Source organism: Danio aesculapii, chromosome 8 (genome assembly GCF_903798145.1).
Source record: "Danio aesculapii chromosome 8, fDanAes4.1, whole genome shotgun sequence".
Taxonomy (NCBI): Eukaryota; Metazoa; Chordata; class Actinopteri; order Cypriniformes; family Danionidae; genus Danio; species Danio aesculapii.
The window spans coordinates 20959743-20983036 of NC_079442.1; the positions used below are offsets into that span (position 1 = coordinate 20959743).

The 23294-nt window shown below is 37.5% G+C and overlaps 1 protein-coding gene across 1 annotated transcript in view; it reads right to left on the bottom strand.

The window, feature by feature from the left end:
• Positions 1–18100, bottom strand: part of dok2 (docking protein 2) — a 48596-nt gene extending 30496 nt beyond the window's left edge. Inside the window, 4 exon segments of the mRNA XM_056464335.1 lie at positions 1730–1897; positions 6803–6934; positions 17953–18060; positions 18062–18100. Coding sequence (XP_056320310.1) covers positions 1730–1897; positions 6803–6934; positions 17953–18060; positions 18062–18100 — 447 coding nt within the window.
• Between the last annotated feature and the right edge of the window lie 5194 nt (positions 18101–23294).

The window sequence follows — 23294 nt, forward strand, 5'->3', positions numbered from 1 at the left end:
GCTCTTCTTTGCACAAGCATTAAACTACTAGCATGAGAACCTCGATGAATCATATGAGCAAGTTTCTGATCAGCTTTAAAGGGTTTTTACATCTGCTGAGGTGACAAAAAAATAGTGGCGAGCTGCTGCAGTTTAAATTTTCATGTCTGCAGAAATTTGAGCACAAGGAGCTGACAAGCTTTCAGCAAAGACAATCTCTCTTGGCAGACAGCAGACGTAAACACAAAATGTCTTAAAGATTTTAGGAGTAAAAGCACAACTGAGGTTACAAAGCCATGAAAATAAGACAAAAACTAGAAACTTAGACTATTTTGTAAATATTTTATACTGCGTAAGATGTCAAGTAGAGTGGCGCAGTAGGTAGTGCTGTCGCCTCACAGCAAGAAGGTCTCTGGTTCGAGCCTTGGCTGAGATAGTTGGCATTTCTGTGTGGAGTTTCTCCCTGCGTTCGTTTGGGTTTCCTCCGGGTGCTCCGGTTTCCCCCACAGTACAATGACATGCAATACAGGTGAATTGGGAAGGTTAAATTGTCTGTAGCGTATGAGTGTGAGTGAGTGTGTATGGATGTTTCTAAGAGATGGGTTGCAGCTGGAAGGGCATCCACTGTGTAAAACATGTGCTGGATAAGTTGGCGGTTCATTCTGCTGGGGCGACCCCGGATTAATAAGAGGATTAAGCCTAAAAGAAAATTAATGAATGAATGAAGCTGTCAAGTGATCTGGTTTGCACTGTAATACATAATCAATAATAGCAATAATGTTTTCAAAAACTATGTTAAGTACATGGGGCGACACAGTGGCGCAGTAGGGCATCCGCTGCGTAAAACATGTGCTGGATAAGTTGGAGGTTCATTCCGCTGTAGCGACCCCGTATTAATAAAAGGACTAAGCCGACAAGAAAATGAATGAATAAATGTTAAGTACATGCAATGTTAATGTTAAATTCATAGCAATGTTGAATACAACATTAAAAAGACTTGTTTTCCAGAGAAAAACAGTCAAATTTCCAGATATAAACTCTGAAATATTAATAAAAAATTCAGAGGGAGAAAAAACTCAAAATTTGAGGGAAAAGACTTGGATATTTAGAGATATACAGCAAACACAATTTTGATATGTAAAATCACAAATCTGATAAGGAAAAAAGAAAAGAAAAGAAAATAACTAATATAAAACAAAATTTTGAGAGAGAAAAAAGGAAACAGAGTAGGACTTGTAAGACAAACCAAATTGTAAGATATAAACTCACATATCTGAAAGTGCGAATTGCGAGACTTAAAGAAATAAAATAAGAGTTGTTACATCTTGTTTGTCATCAAGTTTTCTTGTTTCTCTTCCAAATATCTAACAATTCCTAAATCAAGAAGCATTTTCTAGACAAGCAAAACATATTGTCTTGTTTTAAGAAACAATATATCAAAATTAAGTGAGATTTTCCCTACAACAAGCAAAATAATCTGCCAGTGGGATAAGCAAAATAATCTTATATCAAATAGAAAAAAAATTATAAAAAAATATATATATTATTTTTTTTATGGTAAAACTCACCTCTAATGTTTTGCATATTATTTCTAAAAACAATTATGTTTTGCTTGACTAGAAAATGCTTCTTGATTTAAGCATTTTTAGATATTTGGACTAAAAATACAACAAAAAAAGTAAGTAAAGCATTTTTTTGCAGTGCAATCTTCTAGTAAAGAGACAGTAACAAAATAAACAAAGTTAAATACCGGAAAGGCGATTTCACAAAGTTTTTGGGTCCAGTCATCCAGTTCAGCTGTCTCAACAGCAAACACAAATGTTTTTTCAGTTGTCTCCACCAAAAAAGGCCCACAATCCCGGGGACAGCCTTCCACATCAGCCTCCGAAACACGAATGCAGTCGCTCATTTTTATCACCTGTAAAAAATTTGCAAATAAATAAATAAAACTTGAGTCTAACATAGATTGTTTTCTTTCACAATATTTCATATTGGCCATTTTGGCTTTCCATAATAATATATTGAATTTTGACCATTTTGGCTTTTCATAATCATTCACTCCATTTTCTTTTCGGATTAGTCCCTTTATTAGTCAGGGGTGACCACAGCGGAATGAACCGCCAACTTATCCAGTATATGTTATAAGCAGCAGATGTGTTACGAAGATAAGATACGGGGGAAGGATCCAAATTGCAAGTAAAAAGTTTATTTGACACAGTCAAAATAACCAGACAGGACAGGGAAAAATGAGTGAGAGAACGAGGGGTAAGGGTGGTAGCAACCGGGAGACAGACAGACGATAATCAGGTCCAGCAGACACTCCTCACAGTCCTGAGCACAGACAGACATACATGAGCAAACACAACGAACTGACAAGGAAACATAGAACTGTTGCCCAGATATAGACCCACAAATGAACCTCAGCTGTCGAGCTAATCAAAACAGCTGAGTATCGGCATGACACGTGACCATAACAAATACACGTAGACAACCAAAACAAAACAAACCCACGTGACAAAACAGACGCTACGGAAAGCGCACAAACCTGCAATCGTGACAAGATGCCCTTCCAGCCCCAACACTGGGAAACACCAATACACTCTTGCATTCACACACATACACTACGGCCAATTTAGCTTATTCAATTCACCTTTAGTGCATGTCTTTGGACTATGGGGGAAATCGGAGCACCTGGAGGAAATCCACGCGAACACGGGGATCACATGCAAACTCCACACAGAAATGCCAACTGACCCAGCCAGGGCTCGAACCAGCGACCTTCTTGCTGTGAGGCAATCGTGATACCCACTTTTCCCATTTTGGATTTCTATAATAGTATATTTCATTTAATAGTATATTTTTGGCCATAATAGTACATTTAATTTTGACCATTGTGACTTTCCATAATAGTATATTGAATTTTGTTCAGTTTGTCTTACCATAATAGTATATTTCATTTTGGAGATTTTGTCTTTCCACAGTATTTCATTTAGGCCATTTTGGGAATCTTTCCATGAAAAGTGTTTCAACAATCTACATGCATAATACATTTGTAATAAGCTGCAATTTGAAAACATGACTCATAAACATCAAGAACTAATCATCATCCACATGCTTTCATTTTTAAAAGACTACAATTGTGAAAATCCTTTTTTTTTTTTTTTTATAAAAGGGATCATAGCAGAAATAGGCAACATGTTTAATGGTACTTCCTACAAATGGTTGTTCCCCTTCGGATGGGGAACTCCAATGCTATGTGGAAACTTCCACTATGGGGATTTCGTCAGAAACCAATCATCTGAAAGAGTATAAAAACGGGCCATTGAAATTCCAATGAGTTGGTGGCGTCAGCGTGCACAGCTGGCGTCAATGACAATCAGTCATGCTATAAAGATGCAGCCAGTGCCATGCTCGACATCCTTTTTGCTTTCAGAGCCTTTCACGAAGCTTCTGAGAGAGTCTTTGAGGGTATCTCCAACCTGTGTCTACAGAGAGAGATCGAGAAGCAGCTTCTCCCGGTCCAGAGCGCGTATACGCAATGGCAGATGGTCGAGCTGGGTTTTTCTCCCTTGCCTGGCGTCCTTTGAGTGCGGTCCTCCAAGAGCGGTTTGTATATAGGAAAAAAGCTTTCCTAAAAGAGCAACATGGTCGTGCAGCACGTCTTTTTCAAGATGCCACTCCAACCGTGCGTTTCCTCAGGCTGCCCCACCGCTGGCATGTCAGTGATCGTGCCGGTGGGATCACTTGCGGGGCTATGCCTGCCTGGTTAGTGCAGGCCAGCCCATCGTAATGGCTCATCCATACGATCAGACTCGGCTATGCGATCGGCTATGAGGGCATCCGCATGCTCAATTATCTCGATGACTGGCTGATTTTAGCCCACTCTCGGGAGCAATTGATTATGCACAGAGACAAGGTGCTCCGGTACCTCCGCCTGTTAGGGTTTCAGGTCAACCAAGAAAAGAGCAAGCTCGCCCCCGTGCAGAGCATCTCCTTTCTCGGGTTGGAGCTGGACTCGATCACCATGAAGGCGCGCCTCTCATGAGAACGCGTTGAGCTAATGCAGAACTGTCTGAGAGAGTTTGACAGGAAAAGGGTGGTCCCCCTGAAATCTTTTCTGAGGCTCCTGGGGCATATGGCATCCGCAGCCACTCGGATTGCTCTATATGAGACCACTACAGCATTGGCTTCACGATCGGGTCCCCAGACACGCATGGCACGCAGGCACACACCGAGTGACTGTCACTGCGCTGTTTCGTCGCACCCTCACCCCCTGGAGGGACCCGTTCTTCCTACGGGCCGGAGTGCCCCTAGGTCAGGCATCCAGGCATGTTGTCATTTCGACAGATGCCTCCAGTACAGTTTGGGGGGCCATGTGTTGCGGGCATGCTGCTGCGGGCATGCTGCTGCGGACCTGTGGAAGGGAACCCAGCTGCATTGGCATATCAACTGCCTAGAGCTGTTGGCAGTATTTCTCGCTCTGCGCCGCTTTTTACAGGTGCTGAGGGGGCAACACGTGCTGGTCAGAATGGACAGCACGGCGGCGGTAGTGTATACCAACCGTATGGAGTATCAGCTCGCTCGCCGTCTGCTCCTCTGGAGTCATCCGCGGCTGAAGTCGCTGCTTGCTATTTACATCCCGGATGAGCTCAAGCATGCGGCCAACGGGCTCTCACGGCAGCTCCCACCCTGGGAGAATGGCAACTCCACCCCGTGTCTCGGGGCATGCGCAAATATGCGTTTCCCCAGTGAGCCTACTCGCGCAGTTACTGTGCAAGGTCAGGGAAGACGAGGAGCATGTCTTGCTACTTGCACCTCTCTGGCCCAACCGGACCTGGATATCAGAACTCTCCCTCCTCACGACGGACCTACTCTCTCAGGGACAGGACACCATCTGGCACCCTCGCTCAGATCTGTGGAACCTCCACGTGTGGTCCATAGACGCGACGAGGAAGACTTAGGTAACCTACCATTGGCGGTGGTTAATACCATTACTCAGGCTAGTGCACCCTCTATGAGGCATGATTACGCTTCTAACCGAGAAGACCCCCAATCTTGCCAGATCAGTGTTGTGCTCTTTTTCCTTCAGGACAGGTTGGAGCGAAGGCTGTTGCCCTCCGCACTGAAGGTTTACGTGGCCGCCATCTCCGCTCATCATGATGCGATGGATGGTGGCACCGTGGGGATGCATAACCTCTTCATCCGGTTCCTCAGAGGTGCGAAGCGGATGTTCCCAACCCCCCCTCATGCCTTCTTGGGATCTTGCGGTAGTACTAACGAGCCTACGTGGGGATCCCTTCGAACCACTCGACTCAGTATCCTTGAGATTTCTGTCATTGAATACAGCTCTGCTGGTCACGTTGGCATCGATTAAGAGGGTTGGGACCTGGAAGCATTTTCGGTCAGTGACTTGTGCCTAGAATTCTATGTGCCCAAGGTTCCTACCACGCCATTTAAGGATCAGGTAGTGAGCCTGCAAGCGCAGCCCGCGCAGGAGGCAGACCCAGCCCTTTCATTGTTGTGTCCCGTTCGCGCTTTGTGAATATATGTGGACCACACTCAGAGCTTTAGATCCTCTGACCAGCTCTTTGTCTGTTATGGTGGTCAGCAGAAGGGAAGTGCCGTATATCTAAACAGAGGTTGGACCACTGGATAGTGGATGCCATCTCCCTCTCTTATCAGAGCCAGGGTGAGCCGTGTTCCCCGGGGGAGAGAATGCACTCCACTCGGAGCATCGCATCCTCCTGGGCGTTAGCACGCTGCGTCTCTCTGACAGACATTTGTAGAGCTGCGGGTTGGGTGACACCCAATACATTTGCAAGTTTTTACAATCTGCGAGTGGAGCCGGTTTCCTCAAGGGTATTAGGTAACCCTTGGTGATTGATTAAACGATTCGGTTGAGGTGTCGAAACAAGCATGCTGCACCATTCTCCCTAACCCGGAGATACGTGCGCTTTTTCAGCTTTGTCAGTTCAGTTCCCCATTTGGCGAACCCTGCAGAGTCCACAGGTTGTCACCAGGTCTCCCCTCTGGGTAGCAGGTGAGCTCTGCAGCGTCCTCCCTATCGGGACTGAACGCTTTCCCAACGTACTGTCATATTAAAACCTATTTTACTGGGTTATTGCGACTCCCCAAAAAATAGAACTGTTCCTGAACAGGTAAGTAAGGGCCAGGGGACACGTTGGAAGACTGTGTCTCGAGGCGTTGTAGGTGCGCTCGCTCTACTGCGTGGCACACCCTTCGCCAGGGACGCGGTAAGGTACTTTCGTTGTGGCATTTTCCATAGATTTCCACATAGTGGAAGTTTCCACATAGCATTGGAGTTCCCCATCCAAAGGGGAACGTTACGGTTACAAAAGTAACCCTTCGTTCCCCGAGAGGGGGAACGGAAATGCTATGTTCCTTCGCCACAACAATTGTCCCTTAAGTGTTTAGCGTGAAAGTCTCTTCAGCTAGAAAAGGATGTCGAGAACGGCACTGGCTGCGTCTTTATAGCATGACTGATTGTCATCGACGCCGGCTGTGCACGCTGACGCCGCCAACTCATTGGCATTTCATTGGCCCGTTTTTATACTCTTTCAAATGACTGGTATCTGACGAAATCCTCATAGTGGAAGTTTTCACATAGCATTTCCGTTCCCCCCTCGAGGAACGAAGGGTTACTTTAGTAACCATTTTTTCTCCCACACATAATGCATGTACATGACTCATAATTGAGTTTGATTGTTCTTAAACGTGGTAGATTTGGAATTACATCGCTCAGATACGCCACATCTTATGTGTTCTATTCTGGAAAATCTGAGTTCCACAGGCTGTTCTTCACCTTTTTGTTTTCCTGTTTGCGGTTGGCTTTCTCCAGCGGGTTGGAAGCTCCATCTTTAATCTCGAAAAACTCAAGGCGAGAGATGGAGCAGGAGCTTTCTCGATACAACACAGACCAGACCTTTCGCCATTTCTGAAACAGAGAGAAGACTGAAAGTCATGTAAATTTACACATTTTTATATTTCAGGATGTTTACTATCAGACAACTTTTGTTAAACTTATCCAAGCTACATATATACAGTTGAAGTCAGAATTATTACCCCCTCTGTTTATTTTTTCCCCAATTTCTGTTTAACTCATTTCTAATAACTGATTTGTTTTCACTTTGCCATGATGACAGTAAATAATATTTGACAAGATATTTTTCAAGACACTTCTATACATCTTGAAGTGACAATTAAAGGCTTAACTAGGTTAATTAGGTTAACTAGGCAAGTTTGTGTTATTAGGCAAGTTATTGTATAACGATGGTTTGTTCTGTAGACTATTGGAAAAATATAGCTTAAAGGGGCTAATAATTTTGACCTTAAAATGTTTTTTAAAAAAATTAAAAACTGTTTTTATTCTAGCCGAAATAAAACAAATAAGACTTTCTCCAGAAGAAAAAATATTATCAGACAGACTGTGAAAATTTTCTTGCTCTGTTGAACATCATTTGGGAAATATTTAAAAAAGGAAAAAAATTCAAAGGGGGGCTAATAATTCTGACTTCAACTGCATAAATGAATCCTAAAATTAATGGGGTAAAAATAAAGGTGTTACCAGCATATGCACATTTGTCATTTAAATATGTTTTAAGCACTAATTTTATTAACCTAAATCTTTATTGAACACAGTATTGAACTCATTTAATCAACATACAGTAAATTTGGACCAGTAATGAAGTTTGAAGTTAAACAACTAGAATGTATAGGAATTGAGGAAGTATTTGAGTCACATAGCGGAGGTAATCTGAATAAAAGATTATTACAAAGAGAAGTGTTCTGGATTCATAAATTAAAATCACTTAAAGAGGAATAAATGAGGAATTGGACCTTTCTGTAATGCTTTGTTGTTTATCTATGATATTGTGAATTATTGTGAAGTATTTTGAGTATAAAATGATACAAACAATAAAATGGAAATGTATTTTTTTATGTTTTAGTCTGTAAGAATTACATTGCATTGATGTAGAAATGAATAAGTGAATGATGATAATTGTTATGTTATTATTCTGTGCAATGTTGATAATGCTTTTAAAGGTGAAGGAAAAAAAATTCTTATGTGGTTATATATACACATGATGTTCCTTTAGGAACAGTTTTGTAACTTTGTAAAAGTTGTACCTTATATAAATGTCAATTATTGAGTTCTATAATACAAATCAACTGGTAAAACAAAATAGGTATTGTAAACTAAACTTTTATGGCATTTTAATAATTGTTTGGTAAGCATTTTCTGATAAATAGAGTTTCATTATTGATATCTGCACCTTTTGGCGTTTGCTTTCCGGTACACTCGTGAGCTGGCAAAAATCCTGCACATGCAAAGTGCTCACACAGACATTTTACTATTGTAAAACTAATCAGACATTTTTTGTTTTTGTTTTAAAATATTTCCCATGTTTAACAGAGCAAGGAAATTTTCACAGTATGTTTGATAATATTGTTTCTTCTAAAGCAAGTCTTACTTGTTTTAATTCGGCTAGAATAAAAGCAGTTTTAATTTTTCAAAAACCATTTTTAAGGTCAAAATTATTAGCCCTTTTAAGTTATATACTTTTTTGATAGTCTACAGAACAAACCATTGTTATACAATAACTTGCCTAATTAACCTAACCTGCCCAGTTAACCTAATTTACCTAGTTAAGCCTTTTAATGTCACTTTAAGCTGTATAGAAGTGTCTTGAAAAGTATCTAGTAAAATATTATTTACTGTCATCATGGAAAATATGAAATAAATCAATTATTAGAAATAAGTTACTAAAACTATTATGTTTAGAAATGTGTTGAAAAAAAGTTCCCTCTGTTAAACAGAAATTGGGGAAAAAATAAACAGGGGGCCTAATAATTTAGGGGGGCTAATAATTCTGACTTCAACTGTTTATTTGTAATGCTATATTGTTTTATATATATACATAATTGACCATATCACTTTAATAACAACAACCTTCCTTTAATGGATGTCTAATAAAAAAAAACTCTAAATGCAAAAACACACCAACGTCCAATGGTGAAATGTACTCATCTTGACTAGAACCACACGTAGAACACTGATTATGATAATGAGAACTTGTTAAAGCTTTTAACATTGGCACAAAGTGCCTACAGAGAGTTGGATCATGAAAGAATCAACTAGTATTTAAAATGTGAGATTCCTCCATCAGGAAACAGCCATAATCGCACAAAGAGTTTCAAAAACAACTGTGGTTTAGACATTACCTACCATTTCTGAAAAATTCATGGCCTTAAACAGCAGATAATCTATCACAGATGCAACAGACTGCTTGCGGTTTGCTAAAGAGACGGTTCTGATCCTACTGCTAACATTAACTGCCTTTAATGGACTCTAGCAGCCCAAAAGTCCTCTCAGTGATGCCAATGGGCTAATTCTACTGTGCATATGGCACAAACCAACAATGTGATCAATGTCATCAATCAAAATCAAGCCAAAATGGGTTTAGATGAGAATATTAATGTGTTCGAATGGATCACGTAGTCAGTTTAGGAAGTGGTTCATGACACTGGCAGAGAGCTTAATATGATTCATGAATTTCTAATTCTAATAGCTCTATTGATACAGAGTATTCGCTGACAAACATGTGGTTCAGATTGGGGAAAGGCAGCTAAATGAAGCGCTGAGGAAAGCAGCTAATTGAAATTTATAGACCAAACCCAGAAAAATTCACATAAAATATATATCAAATGGAGAAGTTTTTTTTTTTGATCACATGTTTTAGGTTCTGAACTAAGTGATGAGTTAAGGCATGCACTAATCAAGAACTATTGTTGACTGCATCATGTTGGTTAATGAATTTTAGTTTTAGCTAAATGTTAGTTTTAGCTAATATGGGCTCATGACTTGATAATGAACATTATGTCATGGCTTTACTTGGAGGGGCACATTATCATTAAGTCATTCTTAACTACTCATGAACTCCTGTGTTTAAAGGTAACAGTTATGGAATTGAACTAGCAAGTATTATTTACACATGTACACACATTGTGGTTAACCATGGTTCTTGATTAGTACAAGCGTCAACTTATCATTAGCTTAAAAATTAAGTAATGCTTTGTATACGTATTGGCACATCATTATCCCTGTACTGTTATTGTGAAGTGTTACCATTTTTCATTCATTCATTCATTAGCATCCACGTCATAGCAGACCTCACTTGCGCCCTAAACACCACCGACCTGGTAAAGAAAGCTCAACAAAGACTTTCCTTCCTCAAGAAGCTGAAGCCGGCTAGACTCTCTCCTCGGCTACTGGTGAATTTTTATAAGCGTGCCATAGAAAGCGTCTCATGCTAATGTGTGACTGTGTGGTATGCCAGCTGCACTGCACAGAACAGGAAGAACTTGACCTGGGTGGATTGTCAGGGGGCCAATTCCAGACTTGGTGTATGCATAACACCTTCAGAAGTAAAACATTGCTGAAGATCCCACCCAGTCAGGCCATAGACTTTTTGACCCCCTGCCCTCAAGCCGAAGATACAGGACCATTAAAGTGCACAGAGATAGAATTAGAAACTTTTTTTCAAAAAAACCTTTAGCACTCACACAGTCAGGTCAAAGTCCAGGTGAAATCAAAATTTACATTATTAATTTTGCTCTATTCTTTAGGTGAACAATTAACCCTGCAAGTTAAATCACTGAAAGAAAAAAGTTTGTTTCAGTAATGTTTAAACTAAGACTGACCATTTGCTTCTACATTTGGAGTGACTGACCCTCTCTGTTGAAATCAGTTTGACAACTTCATTCATTCATTTTCTTTTTGGCTTAGTCCCTTTATTAATCAGAGGTCGCCACAGCGGAATTAATCGCCAACTTATCCAGCATATGTTTTACGCAGCGGATACCCTTCCAGTTGCAACCCAACACTGGGAAACCAGTTTGACAACTTCAGCCACAATATTCTTAAGCACACCATTAGTTTGCTATGAGGGAATGATAAAGCCCTGGCCCCTACTCGATATTCTGTTGTAGTTTAAAGTACATCAACATACTGAAATAAAAGTCTGAGCAAAATAAGGTTCAGTTGGACTTTAATTATTTATTATTATTTGGAGACTGTTATTATTTGATTGTTATTTATTCAAGGTTTTTGTAAGCTAAAATTCATCTGATTTTTTTTTTCTATGATGTAATATGACAATAATGTAAATTAAATTGATTGATTTCACCCTCCAATAAAAAATGTAATGTGTGCTCTTTATACTCCAAATTATTCATGAGTCATAATTTTATCTTGTAATGTATGGACACAAGATAGTTGCGATATAATGTATGGACCACTGGGTTTTTTTGTCAACATTATTTCTTTGCTTGCACTGTCTCTGTCATATTGTCTGCTCTCTGTGTCACTGAATATAGACAGTGGTAACGCTTTAGTTTACAACTTTACATCTTTGCATGATACAGGCCTACCATCAGGGTTCAATGCATCTTACAACAGGCTAGCAAATTTACTGTTGTTTATATATATATATATATATATATATATATATATATATATATATATATATATATATATATATATATATATATATATAGCCACTGCCCCTTTGCCCTCATTGGCTGAGGTGCCCCTTCTTGCTCAATCAAACCTAGTTGACCAAACCTGGTTGTTACCTCTTTATTATCCAAGTATTACAGTTTGTTCCCTTATATCTACACATACGTTCTTTATACTAATACTAAACTTACAGAAAAGTACACCGTTATTTCACTGTACTTACGTGGTACTTTGCGGGTTGTAAACTTAAGTTTTACATAAAGTGTTTGTATAAATAAGAACTTGGTTTCAAAGTCACAAACCCCACAGATCCTGCATGTGACCACATGCTGAGATCAGTTCAGTCAATTAAAACCCCACTTTAAAACATTTTAGAATAAATGTTGTTGTTGTTGTTTTTTTTTTTCTATTTGGAATGTCACAATTTTCCAACATTCTTCAGTGTGTCTTCCTTCGTGTGAAATTCGAGTTTATAACCACTCGAGTTTGAATAAATGGTGGGGAAGTTTTCAGTGTTTTGGTGAAGAAGTTTTAGTGTAACGGTGAGGAAGTTTTTTTTTTCATGTATCAATGTCTTTTTGGGTTTTGAATGTAACTGATTATTCCTGGTAAATGCTGATGTTATCACTGTTCAATGAAGGTAATTTCAGGGAGATTTATCTGTGATCTGAGCTGTGGCACATAATTGTACATTCAAATTAATATTGATATCTAAAATATTATTACAGTTTAATATGTCAAAGCCTGTAACATTACACTTGATCATCAGCATTGCGTTGCAGAAGTGAGCATCATGACGTGGCTAAAAACTATACAACCCTACAGGGGCCCAGTAGTGTACAACACAATTGTCATGGGCCAGGTTTGATCTGGGCTCCTCTATCCTGTCTGTTCTTGGTCTCAGCTGTTTCCTCTCACAATCAGCGCTGGCGCGCGCACACATTACTCACCTGTAGCTCTTTTCATCTGATTTCCCCCTCTACATATGCTTGTCCTTTTGTGAAGCTGTTTGCCAGATTATTGTGTTTGACAATCTGTACACTCTATGTTACTTATCTAACTATAAAAACCAGCCTTCTAAGAATTCTTGTCTAGTCTTGTCCAGTCTCGTTGAAGTAAAGTAACAGTCTGCCGTACCTGTGATCTGCACAGCCACCCCGCTGTGGGGAGACCGACCTCCGTGTTTGTCAGCACCAGCTTCCGCCCACTACTAGAGACCTCTCCCCACTTTGAGACCTTTTGGAACCCCCTCGGCACAGATCCAAAAGGAGAAGCTTTCTGAGGTTGCAAATCCAGCCGGCTTTCATTATCGTTCATTATCGCTGCCTTTGTTTATTCATAAACTTTCTGTTTGAGCAATTTCTGACTCTGTATTCTGTCTAACTCATGACAACACGAACATTTCAAATAGCTAACTTTAATCTCACAACACAATGACATTAATATCACAACGCAACTAAAAGCAAACCACACAGCCCATCCTAATCAGTGGATTTCTCTACAGTAGATGCAGCACAGCATGACAAAGCAAATTTCAGATAAAGATGCTGTGTTTAATTCCTGATGAGCTCCCAGTATTGCTGATATTCAAGACAAATGGATTTTGCAACAGTTGCTTTGCTGCGTCCATAGAGACAAACTTTCAAACTGACATTCAAATAAGACTATTTTTATCGCCAAACTTCCAACAATCCAAGCAATTACACAAGGAAATCAAGCCCTGTTTCACTCAGATGTCACAATGAGAATGAAAAAGTTATTAGAACTTGCTTTCCATGCAAGCTTTATAATTTCTAGTGTATAATAGTAGCTGCAATTTAATGGAAAACAAGCACTTTTTATTTATAAATTGCGTACATTTTTTTAAAAAAGCCAGAAGTAGATCACTTGTTTCTTATATTCCTACAGGTAAACATATTTTCAAAGTTTTTTAATTTAGTTATATTTAGACCAATTATAGTATTGTGCGACACACTGTTGCCTCACAGCAAGAAGGTCGCTGGTTCAAGTCTTGGCTGGCCCACTTCTGTGTGGCATGTTCTACCCGTGTTGGCGTGTATTAATAATAATAATAATTTAATTAATAACAATTATTATATATTACTAAATATCAATTAATTCATGTTCTTTTCGGCTTAGTCCCTTTTTTAATCAGGGGTCACCACAGCAGAATTAATTGACTATTAGCCAATAGAAAATACGATTTCCCCCACAGTCCAAAGACATGCACTATAAGTGAATTTAATAAAACTAAATTGGCCGTAGTGTATGTGTGTGAATGAGTGTTTATGGATGTTTCCCAGTACTGGGTTGCAGCTGGAATGGCATCCTCTGTGTAAAACATATGCTGGATAAGTTGGTGGTTCATTCTGCTGTGGTGACCCCTAAAGAATAAAGGGACAAAGCCAAAGGAAGATGAAGGAGTGAATGAATTATGGCGTTTAGAGTGTTTACTAAAAAGTAGCCATTTTGCTAATTGTGTCACTGTAGCGTAAAACTTATGGGCTTGATCCCAAGAAAATCATACCCTATTAAAATGTATGCCATGAATAGAATGTAAAGTGTGTTTCAAAGTCTCTCCCAAATGTGTAAATGTGAATTTTGTCTTTTGGAATTAAAATCATTTTGGATAACGGTCATAAAATTTCAATGAAATGAATCTTCATTCTAATTGGTTACACCAGCTGTAAATCATGTGGAATTTCCAGCCCAATATCATGAGAATACATGAGAAAAAGTAGCTAATTATAATAATTTGGACCATATATATATTGCATACAGACCCTGATCATGTGTCAATAGCACCGCCATATTTGTACAGTGCTCCCAGGACAAAAGTCATTCAACTACACTAGTCAAGACTAAAGCCAATCTGAAGATGCTGGACTTTTGCGCTGTGAATGGGTGTAGAAACGAGCAAACAAAACACAAAGGTAAGATTAATTTTGTACATTTTTATGTTACGCACTTTTGTGCTCAACAAGTGATAATACAGTCACTTACTGCACTGGTCATAACGAAAGTAGCACCAAATTGCACTAAATACTAGGCTCATGCTAGTTTTGAATAAAATCAGCAAACAACGTAAATGAAATATGACAACAAGATGCTGCAGTGCTAGAATCTTGTATTATTGTCAGCTAAGAGAACGTGTCGTTGATAACAGAGATTCATTCACAAAGGAATCACTCCCTCCGTCAGAATGGGAAGTGAAAGCAGGACAGGGATGCGTTTGAGTACATTTAACAGGGAGGGAGGATAATGCATTTCCAAGCACACAAACACACGCTCTTTGTTGGCAATGCCCATGTGGTCACTTATCCATCGATGTAGAAAAGTAATGTAAAATTATAATTATATTATAGTTATACTGACCACCAGAAAAACTCCTGATGAGATATATATATATATATATATATATATATATATATATATATATATATATACATATACACACACTCTCAGAAATAAAGGTATGCAAGCTGTCACTGGGGTGGTACCTTTTCAGAAGGTGCATATTGGTACCTCAAATGTATATATTAGTACCTAAAAATTTTAAGAGGAACACTTTTGTACTTTTAAGATGCTAATATGTACCCTTGAGATATTAATATGGACCTTTCAGGTTCAAAATTTCAAAGGTGCACTCCCCTGTACTAAAATGGCAGCTCTATTGACGCATTTCCAATAGACACCAATAGCATAGGCGACATCTAATGTAAATATCTATGAATTTGAAACAATAAAGACTTTTACCGCTATCAGAAAATTGGAGATTACTTTGAAAGGGAATATAAAGCAAATGACATTTTAGATTTGAATGAATTAATAAAACTAATTATGTATTCTTATACAAAAAAAATTATAATAAAAAATATTATTTCTACCAAGCCCTTAGGGAGAATGGAAAAGATTCCACAAACTACATTAGGCAGAAATGGGAAAGAGAATCAGCGGAAGAAATTCCAATTGAAAAAAAATGGCTTTCTGCATGTAAGATACAACAATTACCTGTTAGCAGAGGTGGAAAGACTTTGCATGGGAAAATCTATGTTTTTTCATTACCCTCAAAATGAAAAGCAAAAATTGTCCACACCTCAAACTTTAAAAGGATACGTGGGAAGGTTGATGTAGATCATCTCCATATTTTCTGGACTTTTTATTGGAAATGGAAAAGATCTTAAGATACCATATACCAAAAGACTTTATTACAAACTATCTTGGAAACTTTGAAGAGATGGTAGTGAAGGAGGATGTTTATCTTGTAAATATATTAAGTGTGGCAAGCAAGAAGAGTATTACCAGATACTGGGATAAGCATGATACTGTCACGGTCACCAGCGATCATAACTCCCTAGATCTGGTTTGCACATAAGGACTACATATCCGCCACTTATGGACTACATATTCATACACGCACTCCGTTCACACACACGCTTCCTCATTTCCACTGATTAGACTCCCACAGCTGTTGCAGCTTCTAGACTGATTACAGACATTTATGCAGTTCTAACACTCACTTCCATTGCCGAGTCTTGTTATCTGTAAAGTGACATTACAACGCGTTTCCCCTAGTCTGGTTTCTCCGTGTTTTGATCTTTGCCTTGTTTACTTTTCTCCTTGTCTGCCGCCTGCCTACCGACCTCTCGCCTGTTACATTTGACCACGATTCTGGACCTCCTTTATACATCTGTTTGCACCTGTGTTGATCTTTGCTTGCCTGACTTTGATTAAACTTGCATGTGGATCCTAAACCTCAGTTGTCTCTGTCACTCCTCGTCTTTCAGATCGGCAATGTGAGAGCTGTATAAATAGTGTCTGTAATCAGTCTAGAAGCTGCAACAGCTGTGGGAGTCTAATCAGTGGAAATGAGGAAGCATGTATGTGTGTGTGAACGGAGTGCATGTATGAATATGTAGTCCATGAGTGGCGGATTTGTAGTCCTTATGTGCAAACCAGCGATCTAGGGAGTTATGATCACTGGTGACCGTGACAGACACCCCCTCTATTGGTTATTGGATAGAAATTGTGAAGGAAAAACAAGCAATATGGAAGAATTGACATTTACTTTGAGACTTAAAAGGGACTTTTTTTTTAAACACTGGAAGAAGTGGATTGGTTACTGCAATGTTAACAACTGTTGAATGTATTGAATCTGAAACAAAGTGTCCTCCCCAATGTCGTGTCTTTTATTTACTTATTATTAGTTTTGTATTTGCTTATTATTTCATGTGCAATATGGTAAAATTTTAATGTAAAATGTGTTGTAAAATGTAACATTTTAAAAAGTTCTCAATAAAAATAAAGTACTAATGAAAAATAGCTAATAATACACATTCATATGAATTCATGCATATGGAAATGTATGATTTTTAAAAAGAGGAGTATTTCCAAACCCCACCCCTAAATACAACTGTACGAATAAGGCTGTACACATTCATATGAATATGGCACTAAATCAAAAAGCTATGAATTGTCGTGAAATTGTGTTGGGCAATTTCATGATGATACATACAACACAAGACTGTCATTATTTTAACACCAGCTAGAGGGGGCTTAACTTTTTTTCACCACAGCGGAATGAACCGCTAACTACATGTACGCTGGCATGTTTTACGCACTGAATGTCCTTCCAGCTACAGCCCGGCTCCCAACCCAGCTGGCAAACTGCTTAACTTTAATATACTGTATGTAACTATTGATTGTAACAAGCTGCTTTATTGTTTTTAGCAGAAAAATCTATCTTTTGGACATAAATAAATACATATTTTATTAATTTTAATGTAATATATATGTATAAAATATGTATAAAATGTATTATTGTTAATTAAATTCTAACTTTTTCACTTTTCAAAAGACTATACTTTCTATATTATGCTGTCATTTAGTAATATATATAATCGATGGTGGACGATTGTCCTAATAATGAAAATAAGAACAATTCAATACATTCCTCTGAGGCTTAAAATGAAACACAACTGAAAATAGCTGAATACAACAAGAGTACATATGTGGTTCTTGAAATGGCCTTGATTTTACACACTTATTGACAATTATCTATGTATTTTTTTCTGTCCATTTGAATTATGAACAGCTATTCTGCAATTTTGCAAACAACCGCACACAAAACTGCCAGTTTGTACACAGGAAATTATAAGCGCCAACTGTCCGGTGGCAGTCTGCAACAGAAAGTTTAGCAATTTTGGCATTAGAAAAAAAGATCCAACATGGTTTTCATTGTTTTGTGGTAGTTTATGTAACCGAGTGGCTTCTACTCATGCCAATTGATTTAAGGCTTTTTGTGTACACTATTTATAAGAACAGAAACAAGCAGACTTTTAATCTTCTCCAAAAGAACCCAACTGTTCTTTCACACAGTCTCATATCAATCCCTCAACTCAAAGCCCCCATTGAATAAAGCATGTTAATCTTACCTTCCCGAACCGCTGCTGTTGTAAATACAGCATCCCCTTCTTTCGAATGTCCTCCTCCATTTCTTCAGCCGTGTCTCTGATCCTAGAGACAGTTTCATCTACTGTATCAGACTTCTTGTGCTAAACTTGCTTGTGACGCAAACAGCATCTCCAAGTTCCGCCATATCTACTTCCTGTAAAGCCCAGAAGGGTTTACACTTCTCTGCAGAGCTGTGCAAAAGTGTGTGTGTGTGTGTGTGTGTGTGTGTGTGTGCGTGTGTGTGTGTGTGTGTGTGCGCCAAAGCCACAATGATTACTCAAGATCATGAGTTTCCTCAAGTTATTTTGCACCCAATTGATACAGGACAAAAACACATTTTACATTTAAAAACATCCAGAAGGCCTTAAAATATGGAAATGATGCACATTAAATTTTAGTTGATAGCATGAGGCCTGAGGATTTCTGAAAATACTGCTATTACAGATATCTTCTTGGGTTTTTTTGTTTGTTAGTTTAGTTCTTTTGAGAATTTTACCATTAAATTGTTTATCGATTATAAAGTTTCAAAAAACAGGTAATGTAAGTAATCATCACTGATTTATATTTATCACACAAGAGCTATTTTAAGATCTGAGGTCTTTGTAGGGTCTGTGGTCATCTGCATACTTCCTGTTCTATGCTGTGTCAAGTTTCCATCACAGACTCAATCACACACATACACACACAAAAAACAACCTTTTTTTCTAATCATGTTTCTTTTTTCGCTCATGGCCCCCAAAAAAGGGCAAGATTAGAAAATGATAAACGGTCAAAAATGTCAGGCCCGTAACCAGGGAGGGGTTCGGGTGATTAGATAGACCCACTCTCGACCGACAATTTGACCTTTATATGTGCTCATTTATCCCATTTTTATATATACAGTTGAAGTCAGAACTATTAGCCCCCCTGATTTAATAGCCCCCTGTTCATGTTTTTCTCCCAATTTCTGTTTAACGGAGAGAAGATTTTTTTCAACACATTTCTAAACATAATAGTTTTAATAAGTCATTTACTAATAACTGATTTAGTATATATTTGTCATGATGACAGTAAATGATATTTCACTAGATATTTTTCAAGACCCTTCTATACAGCTTAAAATGACATTAAAAGGCTTAAGTAGGTTAATTAGGTTAAATAGGCAGGTTAGGGTAATTAGGCAAGTTATTGTATAACGATGGTTTGTTCTGTAGACTATCGAATAAATATATAGCTTAAAGGGGCTAATAATTTTGACTTTAAAACAAATAAGACTTTCTCCAGAAGAAAAAAAATATTATCAGACATACTGTGAAAATTTTCTCGCTCTGTTAAAAATCATTTGGGAAATATTTAAAAATGAAAAAAATTCAAAGGGGGCTAATAATTCTGACTTTAACTGTATATATGTATACTATATATACATTTTTTCCCCAAAACAGTTCAGAACAAAACAAACAAAACAACAACAACAGAAGAAAAAAGACATTTTCAAAGAAACAACAAAAAAGACACACAACACAACTGTCAAAGGTCATCTAATACGATCTTATTTACATTCGTATTTATGGTTGAAAAAATGTTGCTATATAAACTTTTGTTAAGGGTTACGTATTAAAGATCAACAGGCTCCCAATATATATAAATGAAAGCACCACAATAAAATTAAAACATTACATTTATTCTCAACTGTTTACCCCAAGAATTCAGAAATTTTATAGACTTGTTGTCTTAAGGACAATGTCAGTACTTCCATATCATACACCTCTTTTACAATATAGATATCTGATAGGTCTGCAAGGATTTGAACTCCAAGATATCTGATAGAAGGTGTTTCCCATTTAAATGTATATTCCTTGCGTATTTTGTTATCTGGGCTAAAGTTACATAAGAGTTTTTGTCCCATTTTTAACTGCTATGCCATCATAAATTGTGAAAATTACCAATAGAAGAAGGCTTTCAGACAAATTTAATTTTTAATTATTTAAGTGGCCAAATTCTGACTGAGGAAAGTTGAATGAGATGGCCATTTTTTTATTATTTGCCTATAGGCTAATCTTTTTCGGTTAAAGCAAGGTTTACCAGATTCCTTTTTTTAAAATAATGGATGATAAATTTGTATTTAAATTTTTTTTTTTCAAATGCTAATCTCATAACATTTATAAAACTGTAATAATTTACCGTTTAAATGCAAATTTGTCAATAAATACTTTGTAATAAAATGGTATAGTAAGCACTATTTTAGTACATCAAAAAGTGTAGTTATATTCACCATCTGACAAGCTAATCCAGCAAAGTTTAGTGCTTAAAATGACACTAAACTGCATTATTTAGACCTTGCATGAGGGGAATAACTGCAAAACAGGTCAGAAAAAAAAAACCTTTTCAATAGGCTGGGTACTAGCCTGAATGTACATATTAGGTAATAACCCAAAAACTAAATCCATATTCAGTTATTCATTTTCTTTTCGGATTAGTCTCTTTATTAATCTTTGGTCACCACAGTGGAATGAACCACCAACTTATCCAGCATATGTTTTACCCTTCCAGCTGCAACCCTGGGAAACATCCATACACTCTCATTCACACACATACACTACGGACATTTTAGCTTACCTAATTCACCTATAGGGCATGTCTTTGGACTTGTGGGGGAAACCCATGCCAACACAGGGAGAACATTCAAACTCCACACAGAATTGCCTGTTGACCCAGCCTGGGCTTCAACCAGCAACCTTCTTGATGTGAGGTGATCGTGCAACCCACTGCACCACCGTGACACCCTAATTTCATATATAATGTAAATATTTTCAATCATATCAACCTCACTTTTTAAGCACAACTGGTTTTATGACTTTGATTCTATGAATAATCTGCCATTTTAATAAAAATAACCACCTAACAATGTGTCTTTTTTTAAGACCTAATTTAAGTCTGCTCTCAAAATGATTTAAGATTCAAAACATTGGAATAGTAAGGCCTATGTTTAAATCTAGTTTAAACATTTTAGTGTAGATTTTTGCTGCTTGTTTAAAGTAATATTTTTAAAATGAGCTGATTTAACACAATTCTTGAGGTTTTTTTTTTGAGACAACTTAATTGTTTTATGTTAAATCCACCTAAATTTGTAAAAACAATTAAGTTAACTAAATTGATTTGTGTTGGGACATGAACATGAAGGCTTTGTGTGGAACCCAGCATTTTTTACAGTGCACAGCTATAGAATGATGTGTGTGTTATCCAAGCCTTTGATAAGTGATCACTAATTTACTTAACTTATACAATATGCAGCTACTAGGTTCTTCTGTTTGTGTGTTTTACAGAAACAGATAAACTGTGCACTCTGAATAGTCTCTATTTTTAAAAATATTCTATCACGTGTGCTTGATTTGACATTCAAGAGCAAAGATGAATGTCAGATTGCTTAGAAAAGGCTCAGCTCTGCTTAACAAGATCCACAGTCAATGTGAAGTGTCAGTCATGCATTTATTCTATCTTTAAAGTTAAATATAACGACTAATAATGATTTGTTTAAACTTCTTAAAACTAAAGTAATAAAATTATAAACGCACATGAAGATTGTAAGGAGTCTTGTCACTGCCCTCTAGGGCCTCAAATCGGTACTGCGCATGATCTGTCACAACACTTCACACACTTTGGAAAATATTGCTCTCTGACACACACATGAATATGATTGACTGATAGTAGGCCTGCCTCGTCGCATTTTTTAGTCAAAATTTAAAATCTAGCTGACCGCTGACATGCTTAGATGGTGACATATAGAAAAAAAATAACTATAAAGTACTGACTATAACGTAGATTTTTTTTTAAGGAATTTAAATGTTTAATTTCTAATTTGTATATTTATTTGTTAATGTATTTATGCTTATTGGTAACACTTTTGATGTCCATCTGAGTATTAGTACACTGTTTGCTTAATATCTGCTGATACTGCTCCTTCAACAGACATTTAACTGATCAAAAGAAACTTTGCAAGTACATGTCAACTAACACTAACCCTAACCCCAACCTAATAACCATCAAAATAAAATGTGACCCTTTTATTTATTTATTTTTAAGTATTTTTTACATGAATATCATATACCATTATGCGTGTTTCATAAGTGATTTTGTGACTGTAGCTCTGAAGCTCAAAGGCTAAGACTTTTTTTCATCATTTGTGAAACCAAAATAATTCCTATTATACTGTAATAACCATTAAGACCTTTGCCATATTTTTCTCAGCAGGGAGGAAAAATGTGTCAGAAAAAGTGTCAATAAAAATTACAGTAGATTATACAACATTAACCTTTTAGATATCAAAATTCTTAAAATTATTAGCCCTCCTGTTAATTATTTTAACATAATTTCCCAAAGGATTTTACACAGAGCAGATTTTTTTTTTCCTTCTGGAGAAAGCCTTATTTTTATTTTGCCTAGAATAAAATAATAATAATAATAATAATAATAATAATAATAATAATAATAATAATAATAATAAACATTTTAAAGTCAATATTATTAGCCTTAAGCAACATTTTTTGATTTTCTACAGAACAAACCATTAAACTGATTTGCATAATTAACCTAACTTTAACTTTTAACTTGTAAAATAATGTACTGTCAACATGCAAATATAAAAGAATTCAGTTATTAGAAATGAGTTATTTAAACTATTATACAGTGCATCCGGTAAGAATTCATACTCAGCCTTTGTCATGAAGCTCTAAATTGAGTTCAGGTACATTCTGTTTCCACTAATCATTCTTGAGATGTTTCAGCAGCTTAATTGGAGTTCACCTGTGGTAAATTCAGTTGATTAGACATGATTTGAAAAGGCATACACGTGTCTATATAAGGTCCCAGGGTTGACAGTGCATGTCAAAGCATAAAGACAGACCTCCGAGACAGGATTTTCTCGAGGCACAAGGCTGGGGAAGGTTACAGAAAAATTTCTGCTGCTCTGAAAATTCCAGTAAGCACAATGGCCTCCATCATTTGTAAGTGGAAGGTGTTAGGAACCACCAGGACTCTTCCTAGAGCTGGCCGGCCATCTCAGCTGAGTGATCAGGGCAGAAGGGCCTTAGTCAGGGAGGTGATCAATAACCTGATGGTCACTCTGTCTGAGCTCCAGCGTTCTTTTGTGGAGAGAGGAAAACTTTACAGAAGGACAACCATCTGTGCAGCAATCCACCAATCAGGCCTGTATGGTAGAGTGGCCAGACGGCAGCCACTCCCCGCCTGGAATTTGCCAAAAGGCATCAGAAGGACTCTCAGACCATAAGAAACAAAACTCTCTGGTCTGATGAGACTAAAATTGAACTCTTTGGAGTGAATGCCAGGC